The following is a 16,512-nucleotide window of genomic DNA, read 5'->3' on the forward strand; positions in this document are numbered from 1 at the left end:
ACTGCCTCCATCCCCTTCCTGAGTATTGACTCTGCAGTTCCAAGCACATTGACACCTAAAAACAGAGGCAGCTTGCCTGCTTGCCTGCTTGCAGCAGAACCTCCTGGCTATGTGTCTCTCAGGATCAGCAGGAAGAGGAAGCTGCTTTCAGGGGCCTCCAGAGGTGAGCACCCACCCTCGGTCTGACACCCCGCTGCTAGATCCAGGCCCTTTCCCAGAGCCTGTGTGCCCCTCAGCCCCTCCCCTGCTCCAAAATCCTGGACCCCACTTAGTTAAATGACATTTTTAAATTACCAGCAACTCCTCCTTCACCCCCATTCCCTCAGCATACTGGAAAAAAGGGCTTTTTAATTATAATGTTACTATGTTTACTATTTTTTCTCTTGTATTTTGAGCTTTTAAAAAATTTAAGCTGTTCTAAGAACCATTTCAGGGCTGTGCCTTAATTGGCTACTGCAACCCATTTATGAAGTTTTGTATTTTCTCTGCCCAGCCTGGCAACAAAACAAGGTCCTTCTGCTGGGCCAGTTTGTATGAGAGACATTGTGAATCCTTTGTTAGAATACACAGTGGTAATCTTGAAAGGAAGAAAAAATCTCTCAAATCATCCTTAGCACAAACAGGAAAGAATAAACAGTAGAAAAAATATAATGAATCCTGCCATTTTTTATTTTCTGACTTTTTATATTGTAGATATAAGCCATCACTGTGTAAATAGATTGGCTCCTTGCAGAAAACTGTCTTGAGACAAATAGTATCCAACAGAGGAGAGAACTCATCCTTTCCCTCATTTATCAACCTGTGTGAAAAAAACTCCTGAGGATTGAGGATACATTTATTATAAAATCACAATTAGGACCTGTGCTTCAACTCCTAATTGTGATTTTAATGCAGACTTCAACAAAAATCATACCACCTAGATTTGTGCGTGGAGGGCTGCCTGTGGCTCTTTTCACTTCCACAGAGCATAGGGGACTGCACTGCCTCCCCAGAATCCTGCAGGAGTTCTCATTTCATCTAAGGTTTATACTGGGGAGGGTTGGAGATAGGGATGTAAGTGACTAGGTGACTGTCTGATAAGCATGAGCTTATCAGATAATCGAGTAGTGACTCAACTAATCGCTTCACACATGCCCCCACTGCCTCTATCAGAGAGAGGCAGCAGTGGGGGAGGCAGGAGCCAGTGCTGGGGGGAGCTGACTTTAAAGCTGATTCCCTCCAGCAGCCTCTCTGTGGGAGCAGGGGAGGCTCATGCTGGTCCCGACTGCTGCCCTTCTCTTTTTGAGAAGGGATCTTGCCCGCAGGGCTCTTGCTACATTTCAAAAGATGAATCGCTGCAGTTCCCCGCTGCTCTTCTGCATTTTAAATGTGGTAAGAGCCAAGGGAGGCTCTTACTACATTTAAACGGTAGAGGCGCAGCTGGGATAGTGAGAACCCCACCTGCCCCTTATCGACAAATCGAGTAGTTGATGGAAATTCCATCGACTACTCAAATAACTGATTAATCAAAATCTAACATGCCTACTTGGAGACAGTATTGAGCATGAGACTGAGTGAGCAGGCCATAGTTGTGAAATTTCACAGAAAATGCAGTACTGGTTGAGCCTTTAATGTCTGGGACTCTCTGGTCTGGCAACATCCGTGGTCCAGCAGGACCACAAATATTGTTGGACCAGAGAGCCTTGGCTGGCCAGATTCAGAATCACAGCCCGGGCTGGGCTGGCAGTGGGGAGCCCAGCAGCAGTGTGGCCATTGTGGTGGAAAGCAATGCCCTGGCCAGGACTGGTGGCAGTGGAGCCAGTGGCAGGGCAGAGCAGAGTCATGGCGGGGGCTGGTGACAGGGAGTTGAGCCCTGGCTAGGGCTGGAGTCACCAGGATGCTCAGCCTGGGCTGTTGGGAAGTAGGACGCCAGGGGGCAGGGTATCGCCTACTGGGACTGCAGGCAGTGGTGCCAGCCCTTGTCCGGGGCTGGTGCAATGGGGGACACAGCCCCAGTTAGGCCTGGCATGGTGTGGGGCTGGAGGCAGCGGCAGGGAGTGCAGCCCCACCGGAAGCAGCCTATAGCCATGTAGGGAGCCTTGATCTCCCCTTGTCTGGCAAACTCCATTGTTAGGGCTGCTGAGGTCCTGAGGGTGCTGGACAAAGGAGATCTGACCTTTGTAGCCCAAGGCTGCATTGTCCATGGAGCCTCCTGACCATGGAGGCAGAAAATAAGTTTGATACACAGTTGGCTGTTCTGATAACTTCTATGTGGAGAGTCCCCCTAATTTTTCTGTGAAGGTGAACAAATCTTTCCCCTCCTTGTCCTCAGGACAATATGCAGATACCGTCCTGATGGTGTCACAGGTGTCAGATACTTTGAGTATCTGTCCATCTTCAGGTTAATTTCAAAATACCTTGATCTCACCATGCATCTGTCTGTCTTTTTGTGATGCATTTAGAAAATATAGTGCCAGTCATTTACTAATAGGATATGAGAACTATCCTTACAAAGATTGATGTTAATATTTTTACAATTTTGCCTTTTGCCTAACTAACATTACTATGTGGTGTTGTCTTTTCTAAAGTATGCTAAGTAGATTAATATACATATTTTATTCAGTTGTTTACAAATTAGAATTGTAAAGGTTTTAATAGAGACCAGTAAATTTCTAGAGATTAGAAAAAAACTGTTGTTGTTCTTACAAGAAGAAGGAAATTCATTGTTGTTAAGGCATTGAAGCTAAATAAAAAAATCTGGGTTTAAACCCTGATACAAGTAAGATAGTAAATGATGTTTAAGTGATGGTTCCTGTCTATGTGTTCTGTGGATCTGTAAAATATTGTATCTACTTGTCTTTCCGATCCAGGAATATAATTCAAAATTTGAATATATTCACAAATTTGGTGTACAATAATCATGGTGGAATCTGATCTGTATAAATATTTCCTATATACAGGGTTTTGTTTACAGTACTCCAAATATCTCAAAATGTAAATGTTATTGTGTATTGTCACATAGATCCTCATCTTAGGTAGCTCATTTTACATTACATGTGGCCTTGATAACGACAGCTTTTGACTAAATCCCCCATCATGGACAATAGTATAAGCATACAGAGGATGCAAGGGAGTATGGCTCCAGCTATCCTAAATATGCATAGTATGACTAATAAGATCACTAAGGAAGCAAATCAGTGGAGTTTAAATCTATAAATATAGAAGGGGATAAGCTGTTACAAATGTAAACTGCTTAATCCTCATAATGCTCTTGTGTAAAGTAAACGAGGAAAGGAAAAATAAAAGTTTAAGGTGTTAGGACATTGACAATGAAAAAACTATGAAGAAAGCTCTCACAAGAAAGATGCTTAAAATTAGACTGAGAAACACTAGAAAATATTTATGGAATAATCCCTGACTAATATAAATAGATGATTCAAAGTCTCTTCCATGTATAGTTTGTGATTCTGCCTTTTATGATTCATTATAATAAAATGGTCTAACAATTTAGTTTTCTAAGTGCACCGTAATATTCAGCAGTAACAGTTTGAGATGGATCTTCATCCTTGGGTGGGACAATTAGTTTGTGGCTGTCGAGATTGCTACAACATTTAACTGTTAAAACTGTTCAGTTTCCTTATTACAAGTTATCTATGTACTTCAAATCCAATGGATAATGAAAGAAATTAGTTTACAGAGAAAATGTGCTTTTTTTTTTTTTAGATCCAATTATTTTTGCTTCTTTTAGAGCAGGGATGAGGAGCCTCAGGCCCAGGGACCGGATGCAGCCCCTGGCTTGCTTGGATCTGGCCCCTGATGCTTGGGGCTCCCTCCCCTCCCCCCCATGCCCAGTATGGGGGAGCCTGTGATGGTGTTCCAATACCCCGTAAGGATGGAACACACAAAATCTACTAGCCTGGCCCCCCTAAGGCTCTATTGTGCAAGGGGGATGTTAGGAGTGTCTTTCTTCTTCTTAGTTAGGGGGGGCCATATCTTTGAGGGTTTGGGGTTTTTTTTTTTTTTTTTTTTTGCTTCTCACTTGTGTGTGGGACTCCTCCCTAACCCCCGACTGATTTTTCTGTGGGTCAGTGGCCCACGACCCTAAAAAAGTTTTCCACTCCTGTTTTAGACATTTGTTTCTTCTTTGCTTTTTAATGTAGAATAAAACATTTAGTTTTTTCATGAGAGGAACCTTTTTGTTCCTCTTGGATGTTTACTAATAGGCTGTGTTGATGCATTAATTTAAGTTTGTTTTTCATTTCTGCAGAAAACAGTCTTTTAAATGCTAAACAAACTTCAATCCAGAATGACACAGTGGCATTATATACTAACATGTGCTCAAAATTATATACTAATAGCTGTGCTCAAAATGACTAGGAGTCCACAGAAATAGCACTTTTTCCCTAGAAAGATTGAAGCTTTATCTCTTCTGCAATAATCAGTAAAAATAAATAAAACATGACTTAGAATTATATATGCCTAGTGACTCATGAAGCACCCATTTTTCCCCACTGTTGTCCATCATAAGTTGTCTCCATGATAGCAACATCCTTTTCAGTTGTCCTGTGATACTTTATTCATTCTTCATGCTTTCTCTTCCCTCTAGTTGGAATACAATCGAAGATGTAGGTTGTGCTTTCCCCATGGGATAGCCTGATGACATGGGCAGACTAGCTGAGTTTTCTCTAGCTGAGTGATTAAGACCACAAGTCTACTGAACTGTGTAGTGCAGTGGTGCCACATTGTTTACACAACTCTGCCAATGAATTCCCAGTATAATTTCTCAAACCATGAGGACAGTGCACTGAGAATCAAAGAATTCCAGTTGAAAGTGAAAGGGTCTCTCCACAAGGAGGAGTTTAGCCTAAAGTCTGCACACACCTATTTGGAATGGACATGAGAAACACATCTCAAAGAACTACAGATAAAAGAGGTAGGTAACCATTTTTTACTTGAATATTAGAAAAAGTTTTTGGAAACTCGTCTAGCATGCTGCCTCAGCTTCTCTTACTTTGTTCTCTATATACTGTCTCTCATTTCTTCTCACTGATTTTCTGACTTACTGATCTTTGTGCCATGTTCTTGCAGCAGAATAGCTATTTTAGTTCTGACTCATTCTTGTTGAACTTTCTTCTTAAATATTTCCATTCTTCTTTCTGAGATCTTCTAACCCTCACTGTAGTCCCAGTTGCATCCACGCTTACTTCTTTGAAAAATTGCCATTGTTCTTCTCCACATTTGGAACTCATGGATGATACAGCATCTCTCTTAAGCTCTGAGGAAGAATTACTGTCATGTTTATGCAGATGCTTCCTTTGCTTATGGCTAGGTCCCAGCATGGGACCCATAGCAGTTGGAGGTTCACTCGTTGTTTGTTCAGACTGATGTATGGTGTGGGGCTTCTGGATCCAACTGCAGCCCGTGCAGCAGTGCTTCTTAAGGTGAGAGAGCTTGGCCTTCCCAGGTAGCAGAAAAGGAGAGGCAGATACTGCACTTGAATCCAACGTGGGTGAAACCCAAACTATGTAGGCAGTGCTGTTTCTTGTTGAAAATGAGTGAGGGCAGGAAGCACAAATATTAAATCCCAGTGTCTTTGGAATGATCTAGTACCCAAGCATGAGGCGGAGAGAAAGAGGCTGCTGGGAAAACTACTGAAATAGCATTTCCACGCTCCTTAAATCCCAGGAAAACTGCGTCTAACATTGAAATCTGCTACTACCAAAAATGCTAATTAGGTATAAGAACAGTTTTTATTGCGAAACTTGTAAAGTGCATTGTACAGTTGCATAAGGACACAATTTTCCCATATCCTTTATTATATCAGAAAATATTTAATTTACTACTAACTTAAATCTCATAATTGATTACCAAGGTTATCTAATGGTATTCTATGACTCACAACTCAGTTGCTATCATCCTGATACATTTAATGCAGTGTTCCAGTAAGCTAAAATACAGAATACTTCTGTCATTAAAAAGTAGTTGCCCATAGTGAGCTTTGGGACAGTATATATTGCACATGACCATGGGTCTCAATAGTAGAATTGGCCTGCAGAGCCCATGATGGTAGTATCTCCTATTATCCCCCAAATGTGCAGGACCTAGAAATTAGAGAATGATCTTAGTATTTTCATTTTTCACAAAAGTAAACTTCTTACCCAATTCCTGGGAAATATCAACTGATCACGAGGTTTTAAAGCCTGTCACCAATTTTTCCTAATTTATTCATGATATGCTCACACCTACTACTCCCTATAATGTTCTGTTTGTTTTGTAGTCAGGGAAAATCCTGACTCTGTTTCCCTAGAATTTTAGGAAAGGCTCATATTTTAGAAGGTTAATACATGAAAATGAGCAATATTGAAGAATATAAAGTAATACTTTGCTTAATAATTCATTGATAGAAAGGGATAACTCAGAGAGCTGCTGCAAGTAAAGTCTAGGTCTAGAAGCTGACCATAGCAATAATTTATGTGAGTGATTTAGACATGAGAGTCTGGGAGAAAAGGTGAAAAGCAGTGAATTGGTATTAACAAGGAAACTGAAGTAGATGAGGATTATGGGGGAATATGGTAAGAGGAGGCAGGTGGTATCTGAGAAGAACTGAACATTATGGCTACGTCTACACTGTAGCATTTTTGTGGAAGAGGAAATGCAAACGCATAGTATCATTTGAATAGTCTCTTCCGATCCATTTTGCGGAAGAAGTTTTTTGCAGGAAAAAAAACGCAGTATAGACGGGGGAAAAAACCCTTTTGCACGAGATCCCGTATACTTGATTTTTTGAGGGATAAGGGATCTTGTGCCGAAGGGTTTTTTTGCACAAAATGGCCCGTGTACACTGCATTTTTTCTGAAAAAAACCTCTTCTGTAAAACAGATCGGAAGAGACTATGCAAATGAGAACGAGAAATGCTAATGAGCGCTTCATTTGCATTTCCTCTTCCGCAGAAATGGTACAGTATAGACATAGCCTAGGAGGCCAACACTAGTATAGGTTGGAACCTCTCTAGTCCAGCACCCTTGAACAAGAGCACTTGCCAAACCATGGGAGGTCATTATTGTTTAACAGCATTTCTAACATTTCCACTGCTTACTGGGATCTTAGAAGACATTTAGGGGTAAATTAGAGCTAAATAACAGCACAGAACACAGAGCCAGGACTGGTGGCTGTAAACCAACTTTATGGAACTGCCGGAAACTTGGCCATACCCATGCTAAGTAGACATCCAGCTAACTAAAATCATGCCAGACAGTGGATGTTGCCAGATCAGAGTTTACCAGATTAGAGAGGTTCAGTCTGTGTTAGGAGCATCTGTGAAGGAAGATTTAGGAATGGACAGCTCACCACTGGTCAGAGATATTTGATCTGAAGGTTCAGACCTCTTGTGGGTGATGTCTTGCAAGCCACATTTTTGCCTGTGTTTACCTGAAATTTTGAGAGCAAGATTTTTGGCAGGAAAGGGAAAGCAATACCCAGTTGTAGCTTGAAGAGCCAGATTGTACATGTTAGTTGTGGGCAAGGTATCTCAAAGAAGTGGAGAGATAGGAATCCTCCCTTCCTTTTCCAGATCGTGATGTTGCTGTAGAGCTGCTCAATGGCCACCAGTGTAGCCTTAAGAGTTGTAATATTTCTTTTGGTTTATACTTTCTCCCTTCATATGTGGAATGGTGGGTGGACACGTGCCTACTTTCAGACCCATGTCTCTTCCATCCCACTTAAAACCCCCTTGCTTGGAAATAGTGTAGATGCCCAGTCTTGTGTTTCTCATTGCAGTAAACTATCATCTTTGTATCTGAAAAATACATTGATTATATCATTTTCAGAGGTGGCAAAGCCAGAAGTTAACTAGACTTCAAAAAAGACAGGTTTGCAGAGGTAGTAGATTTTTAAATTTAAAAAAAAAATCTTTTTTTTTTTTTTTTTTACCTACATTACCAAAAGTGTTGTTTTACCAAATAACACACGCATGCCTCCAGTAGTTTTTAAAGCTTAAAAAAACCCAAACTGGTCCAAATGTCATTACAAGTTGATTATTTTATTTCAATAATGAAAGTTTTTAAAAGCTGTATTTTTACATTTTTATGAACAGTACACATTTAAATTAAAATTCACTATTATTTTGTGGAGTATACATCTCAAGGAAGCTACGTAGAGAAAAATTCACATAGCCAATGGCTGCACCACAGTATAACTGGTGTGGGGGGATCACGTTGTCCAGCTTGCCAGGGGAAAGGGAGTATAACTTTAAAAGTGTTGGTGGGAAGCACAGATACCACTGCAAAAGCAGCATGGGTCAGTGTTTTGTCTTATTCTTCAGGGACCGGAAGGGCTGGGGAGTTGATAAAGGATAAGCCTGGCAAGAGAAAACCCTTTTCCCTAGATCAGATGGAGTAACACCCATTCTCACACTCTGGGAAGTGTCAGAATAGCAGATTTGGTCAGAATCACTGTAGGCACTGCACTTTCTTGTGGGGCTAGGAAGGAATTTTTCCCTCACTACCAGATTAACAAAGCTGCAGTAAGAGAATTTGCATTCTTCACAGCATGTTCTGGTTTGAGGTGGAGGTTAGTTGTGGTGAGTAGGGAAGAGAGTTAGGCTATGATATCACAAAGTGTGGGGCAGATGTCCAGTGCAGGTACTCCATAGGGAAAGTATACAGTGATCACATAAATGGCTAGGTAAACAACTTACAGGAGTCATTGGTTTAAAGGAGTTGGGGGGAGTTGATGCACCTATGACTCGGATGGCAGGGAGCCACCCCCTTCTTCCTTTATAGTCCACCTTATCCCTCCTTTTGAAAATGGGGAGACGATGGTAGGCTCCATACAATAGACTGGGAAGGAGAGTTGGTCAAAGTCCCCAGGTAGATATAGAAATGATCATGGAGTTGCCTGCATTGTATATGCTATCTGCTGGCTGTTCCCAAACATCTAATAATAATGTTACAGCCTAGTTAAGCCATATCCACTGTCTCCTGTCCTTCTTTCAGTGTAGCCAGACAAAAATATTGCACAAGGAATACATAATAGGTGTATGTTTAACATTTTTGCTGTTTTTCCATTTTCTTTTGTTTCTATGTTTTCCTACCCTCTCATCTTTCACTACTCTTAATGGACAGTGCTTTAAATCTACACTAGATTTAGAGACAAAATAGAATTAACAACATATAGTGTATGTCAGTTGACATTAACATTGGCTACTTCTGACAAACATTAGCATAGCTGAAACTGAGTGCCAACTTAGCATTAAATATAGAGTTTACAAAGTATATGCTAAAATAAAAACACTGATTCAGTAAAGGAGGGTAGTCTCACAAAATATTAAAGTTTGTTATAAAACAGTGCAATTCAGAAGAGCTTTTTTCTTACATATGGTTGGAAATACCATTACCACATGTATACATTTTAGTAGACTTGTGAACAATTAATGTCTAAATCTAATTCATTAGTTAGCATTTATTTCTATAAGGCAACTACATACACGTTCACAGTAGTTTTCTACTAGTTTGCTTTGGTGCACTGCCATTAAAGGCATCTATTTTGTCAAGAGGACAAGCTTGCCAAGTTAAACACTGCTGCAGTAACAAGAAAACTACTAGTAATTCTAACTTGAGATGTGCAGGACTATTTGAAATCTCAATGCTGACGGGCTTTATTTCTTTCACAAATTAGACTATTTTTTGTTTTATTCTTTAACTGCTAAAGGAATGCTGTTGGAGAAGTGTCTGGAGCAACAGTGACATGCAGTGGTCACTTGCAATCTTCTTAGATGTTTCTTATATGGGAATATTCCTTGTTTTTTTGTTGTAAGACATTAGTCTAACCCAAGTTTGAAATCCTCTCTCTCTTTCTCTCTCTGCTGCTCTTAATTCTAAAGGTTTGGGTGTGATGAGCAATTTGTAGGAATAAGGAATTTCCTTATTACTACTGCTTTGCAACTCATTGATACTATAACAGCTGCCCTGGCCCACGTTTCACATACCTTGAACGTCCAGAATGTATTAAACCTTTCTATGACTGCCTAATCCTGTTATGAAAAGTAAAATATTGTGAGAAGTGACATTAAACAAAAATAAACCCAAACCAAAAACAAAACGGTGTTCGGATAAACAGTCCGTACAACTTCTGCACACATTTTTTACAGCAGTGTTTAAGAAATCCTTTAATAGCAGTGCTCAGAAAGCAAGACAGTTTCTCTGCATTTGTAACTATAGGGGTCAGTGAAAAGGAAATCAGAAGACTTGTGGGCTGTGGAAAAAAAATAAAATCTAAAATGCAGTTGGGACATCCTGAAAAAGAATGAATAACGTGAGGGATCTTATTTTATCTGAAATATTGAAGATAGCAAATAAAGCTTCTTTGTATATTTCATTCATTCAACTGTTGGTCAGGGACTGCCAATAATAGTTTATAAGATCCTACTGCATGCAAATGACATTAAGTAACAGGTTGTTTCTATCTATTTAATTCTTGCAATTATTAAAATTTTAGGCAGTTATATTATGAAGCAGAGTACATGATCCTTGAATGGCATCTTAGAGCTTCAGCGTCTAGCAACTGGAGAACCAGACCGTGATCCAGGTCGGGAACCAGATCCTCCCTGTGGCAAGGAGAAAAAAATCAAATTGCTTAGAAAGGTATGGCACTCTTATATGTGTATATGTATTAAGTCCAAAAAAAGCTAGGTTCCAGTATTATAAACTCCTAATAAAATCCAGAATCCATTGTTTCTAGTGACTGTCTTTGCATAAGTCTGTATATTATGTCACTAAATTAACTGAATGCTTAGCTTTAGCTTCTAAGGGATGAGTATTTTTGTTAATTACATTTTCAAGTAGGATGTGTGTGTCCTAATTAAGCACCTCCATTGCTAGCATTTCTGTAATAACAATTTTGTTCAAATGAATGGAGTCTTAATTAAATTATTATGAAGCTAGAGAAATTGAGAGTGCTGGTAAAGACCATGTCAAGAAGAAACTTGACCTGGTTTTAGCCTTATCTTTTGCAGGTGTACACACCTTGGAAATGTTATAATATGGGCATGCACCCTTTGAAGGGCCAAATTTCTGAGCTCACCAGAGTATAAGCATTTGCAACCACAAAATCCACATTAACACTTGCAATTGAACAATTCTGTGTCCTTTTTTTAAATGAAAAGCTCAAGTTGTAGCACACAAAGTACAAGAACAGATTTCTAGAGGGATGAAGGTAAAGGGTGAATATCTGGACCATTTTGCATAAAATTAGAAAAGAAATTAACAGGAAAAGCAATAGCCAAATTTTAACTGACGCTATCAGTTCTTCAAGTTATGACACAAATGGGGAGACATATTGGGGCAAATATGAAAATCAGACTCCAAATGTGAATGCTTCTTTTGGCTTTCCCTGGACATATATCATTCCTTTTCTTAAAGATCCTTACAAGTCATGCACCTTTGGGGAATTAAAACCACTCTTAGTGCTATACAGCTAGGTACTGTTTTATGCTAAGGCAGACATACATCTTTATATTTTAGATGGCGTAGATGGGCTTCTTTCAGTTGTGACTGCTGGTGACAGTGCCGCTGGGTCTGTTTTTTGGGAATATGCTAGAGATGGAAGTGAATTATTCTTCTAATTTCCATCTTGAACGTAGCCTCACTCCTAATTGCATTATTTACTAGTAGTGGGAAATTGTTGTTATCTGGCCATAGAGGAAGAAAAATAAATACTTCATATTCTTTTTTGTTTAGACATAGGAGTAATAATCAGTTTAGGTTTTCATTTCCTTTTTACCCCTGACCTTCTTTGGAAACTATTAGGCCATATACTGCCTTTTATTTTTATTCAAAATGTTTGTTAGGATCCAGAGATGGTTAATGTTGGAGAACATTAGAGATGTATTTTACTACTGTTACAGAGAAGGAAATCTTGGGCCAATTCTGCTCTTTAGATATTCTGATGTAAAATCCAGAGTAGCTCCATTAAATTGAAGAAGTTGCTCTCACATTATCACCAATGAAAGCAGAATTTGATCCCCTGTCTTCTGATTGGCATGGTCAATCAAATCAGAACTCAATACATTTCAATTATACTTCAGTTCTGAATACGGTTTATAAAACAATGTCAAGCGCAAGTTGGTTTCATACAAACATAGTATCTGCTCAATTTTATTTGTAACTCAAGACAAGTTTTACTGTAACAGTGATATTAAACAGATTGAACTAGAGAGTCATTATGCTTTTGTGTAGGCTCAATTTTTCATTTATTGCAAGTTTACTTGTACTTTACCAGTTTAAAGATTTTGGAAAGAGTGCCCTGGCCATCATGGTATGATCCCTTATGTCCCTTGTAAGCAGATTTATGCTCAGAAAATTTGCCACTTCCTCCATATCCTGGCTTGTGTCCTTCACCTCCCTAGAAGAAAGACCATAGATGTCAGCTGAGTTCACACCAGTTTCCTTTATTTTGCATCTGCTGGAATGTAATGCTGTCAAATTAGTCAAGTAGTTGAAAGAGTGGGAGGGGAAAAAATCTAAATGGTGAACGTGCAACTCTGAATCCCAAACTTTGTCTGTAACAGAAAAACCAAAAACCAATAATCAGAGCAGAATAGTTGTATTGTCAAATGCACTCTGTGAATGGAAAATGAAATAGGAACTCTTCAACTATGAGTCTTGAAAAATAAACCTATTAACTTAAAATGTTTATCCTTTTGAGAGAACTCTACTGAATAGCACAAAAGGGTGGGAAGAACAAAAATATTTTGATCAACATGCAGATTTTACATGCAGCTATATTTCTCTTAGAAATATAAATTACATTTTCAAGAGTTTTTCAAACATTTACACTTAAGCACGAAAATCATTGGTGAAAAAAGTTGCTTCTGAAAGTCATTTCGCTTCATTACAAAGTAACTACCTAGGGAAAAGGAGGAGTACTAGAACAGGTTTCACAAACATATTCCCTTGTGAACCTAGGGAAAGACACTTCCAACCAACTTCTTGTTGGCAATGTTGTGCGCAAATCGCGATTTTAGAGGTCTATTCCAAACACACACAAAATCAGCAAACTAACTTTTATGTAAGTATGTATGTGTTTATTTTATTTGCTGAATCGTTTCATCATTAGGCTCTGCAAAAACAGAACTGTAAACTTGGGTTTTAATTATTGTTTTTAATTAATTTAATGCTTATTAAAGTTGTTAGATTGAAAGTTGTAGGTACTGGATCCCTCCAGGTACAAACAAGAGTGTAATTCAGTGTCCATGCCTAATCGCTCACTGGCCTATTTATGGAAACTGCCAATACTGTGCTGTTACCAAATGTGATAAGGAAACTTATCCATTAAGAATTAGACTCACACCATCAAATCAGTGCACAAAGGCAATCGCACAATTGACAAATGATAATGATTTTCAGAGTCAACCTAGAATCAAACACGAAGCACAGCAGTAAAAAGAGAACCTAATTTGTTGTCATGTCTCCTGTACTACCCAGTAAGAATTTCAGTGTGTAGCCATTTACACAATTAACTAATAAGCAAATTTATTGGTTAATCTTAATGGTTACATGCACTTCCCCTTGCTGCCTCTGTATCAGAGGTAGCAAGGTGGGAGTAGGTGGAAGCCAGTGCCAATGGGGAGCCAGCTTCTGTCTCCCTGAATCACATCTCCTCCCTCCTGCTGCCTCCCTCAGAGGCAGCAGTGCAGGGGAGGAGAGAAGCAGGTAGGACTGGTGTTCGAGGGGCAGCCATCTTAAAAGCTGGCTCCCCTTGAGCCCTGCTCCTGTGGAGCCACGTCTCTTCCTCCCCCCGCATGCTGACTCCTTGCATGTACTGGCACCCGCGGAGCTACTCCCCTGCTCTCTGCTGCTTCTGTAGCGCACGCAGGAAGCAGCTTTTGAGCCGGCTGCCAGCGTATACCAACTTCCACAGAGCTGCCTGCCCCCTTTGCTGCTGCCTCTCTACCAGAGGCAGTGAGGGGTGGAGGTGGATGCAGATGAGAGCTGATGCTTGCAGGGATCTGGCTTAAAAGCTGGTTCCCTGTGAGCACCAGCTCCCACCTGCCTCAGTCCATGTAAACACGTAACTGATGAACTTTTTGGTGGTTACATGTTTACACAAATACACGATTTTTAACATCCCTACTACCCAGTTGCCCATCAACAAACATTTCTGCTTTTTCTGAGTCCTAAGAAATAACTCGTATAAGAAATGGGGTGAAATATCCTTTTCCCTTACCTTCTGAAAGAGGCTGAAGCCTGCCCAGGAGGGCCAGCTTCATAATTTGAGAAAAACAATTCTGGAGTAAAGGAAGTAGCAAATTCTGAGTAAAAGATAGTTGAAAGGCTAGAGACAGATAAGCAAAGGACAATGAGTGTGTGCTTGAAATTTTGCATCCCTTAATCATTCACAATGCAGGAGTGAAGTTTGTGGTATCATGCTTCCTTGATTTTTCCCTGTCCGTGCTAAAAGCCAAATTTATATTTAATTCATTGAGATATCCTTTGTTGTTAAGCAATAAAGTAGAATCAATAAATTCACAGATCTGTTCAGATTCAATTATGGCTATCAATCTTGTTTACAAAAAAGCTAAAAAAGACTAGCTTAACTTTTTGAGAATAAGAGATACCTACTTTTAAATTTATAAACTTGGCAGGGAATATCCTTTGTTTCTAAATCACTTAAGTCCTGTATTGTGTAGCAGCAGTTTCCCAGATGTCCCTGGGCCTGATCATGCTTGCATTGAAGTTAGTGGCAAAATGCCACTCCATCTCAAAAGAAGCAGGATTGGGCCTAGTCTAGATTCAATGCTGTAATCATTCAACATTCTCTGCTCCTAATTGCTTCAGTTGTGTGGACCTGATTATGCAGCTATTCAGAGCTCACCCCGGCTTCAATGGAATTCATGCTGCTGGTGGGAATAGTGAACTGTGGCCAATGGGAGCTATAAGCACCTGCGCCTGCAGATACTTATTTAAAGAAACAGTCTGTTGACCTGCCACCGGCTAACCCTGATGAACCATGTACAACCAGTGTGCCGAAGGTTCCTCCTCCTGTTTATATACATAACTGTAAAAAGAACCTATATAATAAACAGTAGTATTGATCTCTTTTTTTTTTAAAGGAATTGCAAAAACATATGACATAAATGTTCACACCAAGGACAATATTAGCATATAGGAAAAAATCAGGCCTGTGCAAAAAGTTCCCCAGCTCTTGTAACCCTATTCCCAATTCTTCCCCACCCCACAAAAAGAAAAGACAAAGCAGTTAAGTCTTCCAGGAGCCTTAAAAGAAAACAGATAGTTTTGCCATGCAGCAGAGGAGCTCCATTTGTGCTAAAGCAAAATAGTTTAGATCACTGAAAAGTTGATAAGCTTCTGAATAAGAGCAAGCAACAAAATTACAACCAGCTATACAAGTTGCTGTGTAGGAGGGGGAAAGTGGATCAAAAGGAATAAAGCAAAACAAACACTAAAATCAAGACCAAAACATGAATGTCAAATTACTGCAGCAGCTTGAAAGGCAATGGTGAAAGATATATTTTGGTCTTGGTAAACCAAAATGGCTGTGAATAGAAAGCACATTCATCACCTACCCAGCTAAATCTGGCGAGGGATAATCCTCTCCCCTGTACATGTAAGAAACAGAAACAGTGATATGATGATCACCATGAAACAAAGGGTGCTCAAGATAGGTGAGAAGAAAAGAGAGTAACCACGAACAGAACTGGTCAAATAATAGAAGCATAAGTTTATGAACAATTGTATGAAATTAAAAATATCAACATTCACAATTTATACTATTTGATCTACAAAGCCAATTAAATAATATTAAAGACAATTCTTAAATGATTATTTGAATGGAAAAAAGGACAAAATTCACAAATGGAATTACTTGCAAAAATTATTTGACCCACTCTGGTTTAACAACTCAGTTTACTTACAATTAACATCACGGATCATCTTGTAATCACTTCAGCTACTTTTAGACATTCTTAGGGTTGGCTGAAGAATATGTTTTAACAAATTATTCATAATATTTTACATTTAATTCATGAATCTCAAGATGAATGGGCAAGCTGTATTGTTGCCATTTATAGAGATCACACAGTACGTCAGTGTTAAAATCGGGAATAGAGTTTAGGTCTCCTGACTCCTACTCCCATGTTCTAAACATGGGTGCTGATACCTTCATAGTAAACTAAAATGGCCAGCTGAACAGGTACATATTTAACCACCATAATTAGATGGGATCTTGGGAAATACACTTACCTTTGCCTGTACAGGGGGTGGTGTTCTAGGTGACACCTAAAAAGCAACAGAAAAAATCATAAAACAGAAGCAACAGTAGATCTAGTACAATCATCAAATATTTGTTCTTCATCCTATAATTTGGATAATATCTGATTTCATCTTCCTTCCCGTTGTTGTAAGAATACCTTTCAGCTTTCTCAACAGAATATATAGTGGACCTATTTTGAAAGCTAATTTAAGCAGAATTCACCAGCATAAAAAATGAAAAAGATACTAGGTCTAATAATATGTC

General features: G+C 39.3%; 2 protein-coding genes across 9 annotated transcripts in view; one reads left to right on the forward strand and one right to left on the reverse strand.

The window, feature by feature from the left end:
- Positions 1-16,512, forward strand: part of ZNF236 (zinc finger protein 236) — a 219,789-nt gene that overhangs the window by 155,268 nt on the left and 48,009 nt on the right. For all 4 annotated transcript variants that reach the window (XM_075921079.1, XM_075921080.1, XM_075921078.1 and 1 more), the window contains exon 34: positions 4,586-10,619. The gene's annotated coding sequence lies outside the window, so the exon portion shown is untranslated. The remainder of the gene's footprint in view (positions 1-4,585; positions 10,620-16,512) is intronic.
- Positions 10,196-16,512, reverse strand: part of MBP (myelin basic protein) — a 167,493-nt gene continuing 161,176 nt past the window's right edge. For 4 of the 5 annotated variants that reach the window (XM_075921091.1, XM_075921093.1, XM_075921092.1 and 1 more), the window contains exons 6-9: positions 16,239-16,274; positions 15,563-15,595; positions 12,253-12,378; positions 10,196-10,582 (exon numbers count right to left, since the gene is read on the reverse strand). In XM_075921091.1, coding sequence (XP_075777206.1) covers positions 10,526-10,582; positions 12,253-12,378; positions 15,563-15,595; positions 16,239-16,274 — 252 coding nt within the window. In that variant the 3' untranslated portion in view covers positions 10,196-10,525. The remainder of the gene's footprint in view (positions 10,583-12,252; positions 12,379-15,562; positions 15,596-16,238; positions 16,275-16,512) is intronic. The other variant, XM_075921095.1, reaches the window with a different exon arrangement.

This window comes from Pelodiscus sinensis, chromosome 2 (assembly GCF_049634645.1).
Source record: "Pelodiscus sinensis isolate JC-2024 chromosome 2, ASM4963464v1, whole genome shotgun sequence".
Taxonomy (NCBI): Eukaryota; Metazoa; Chordata; order Testudines; family Trionychidae; genus Pelodiscus; species Pelodiscus sinensis.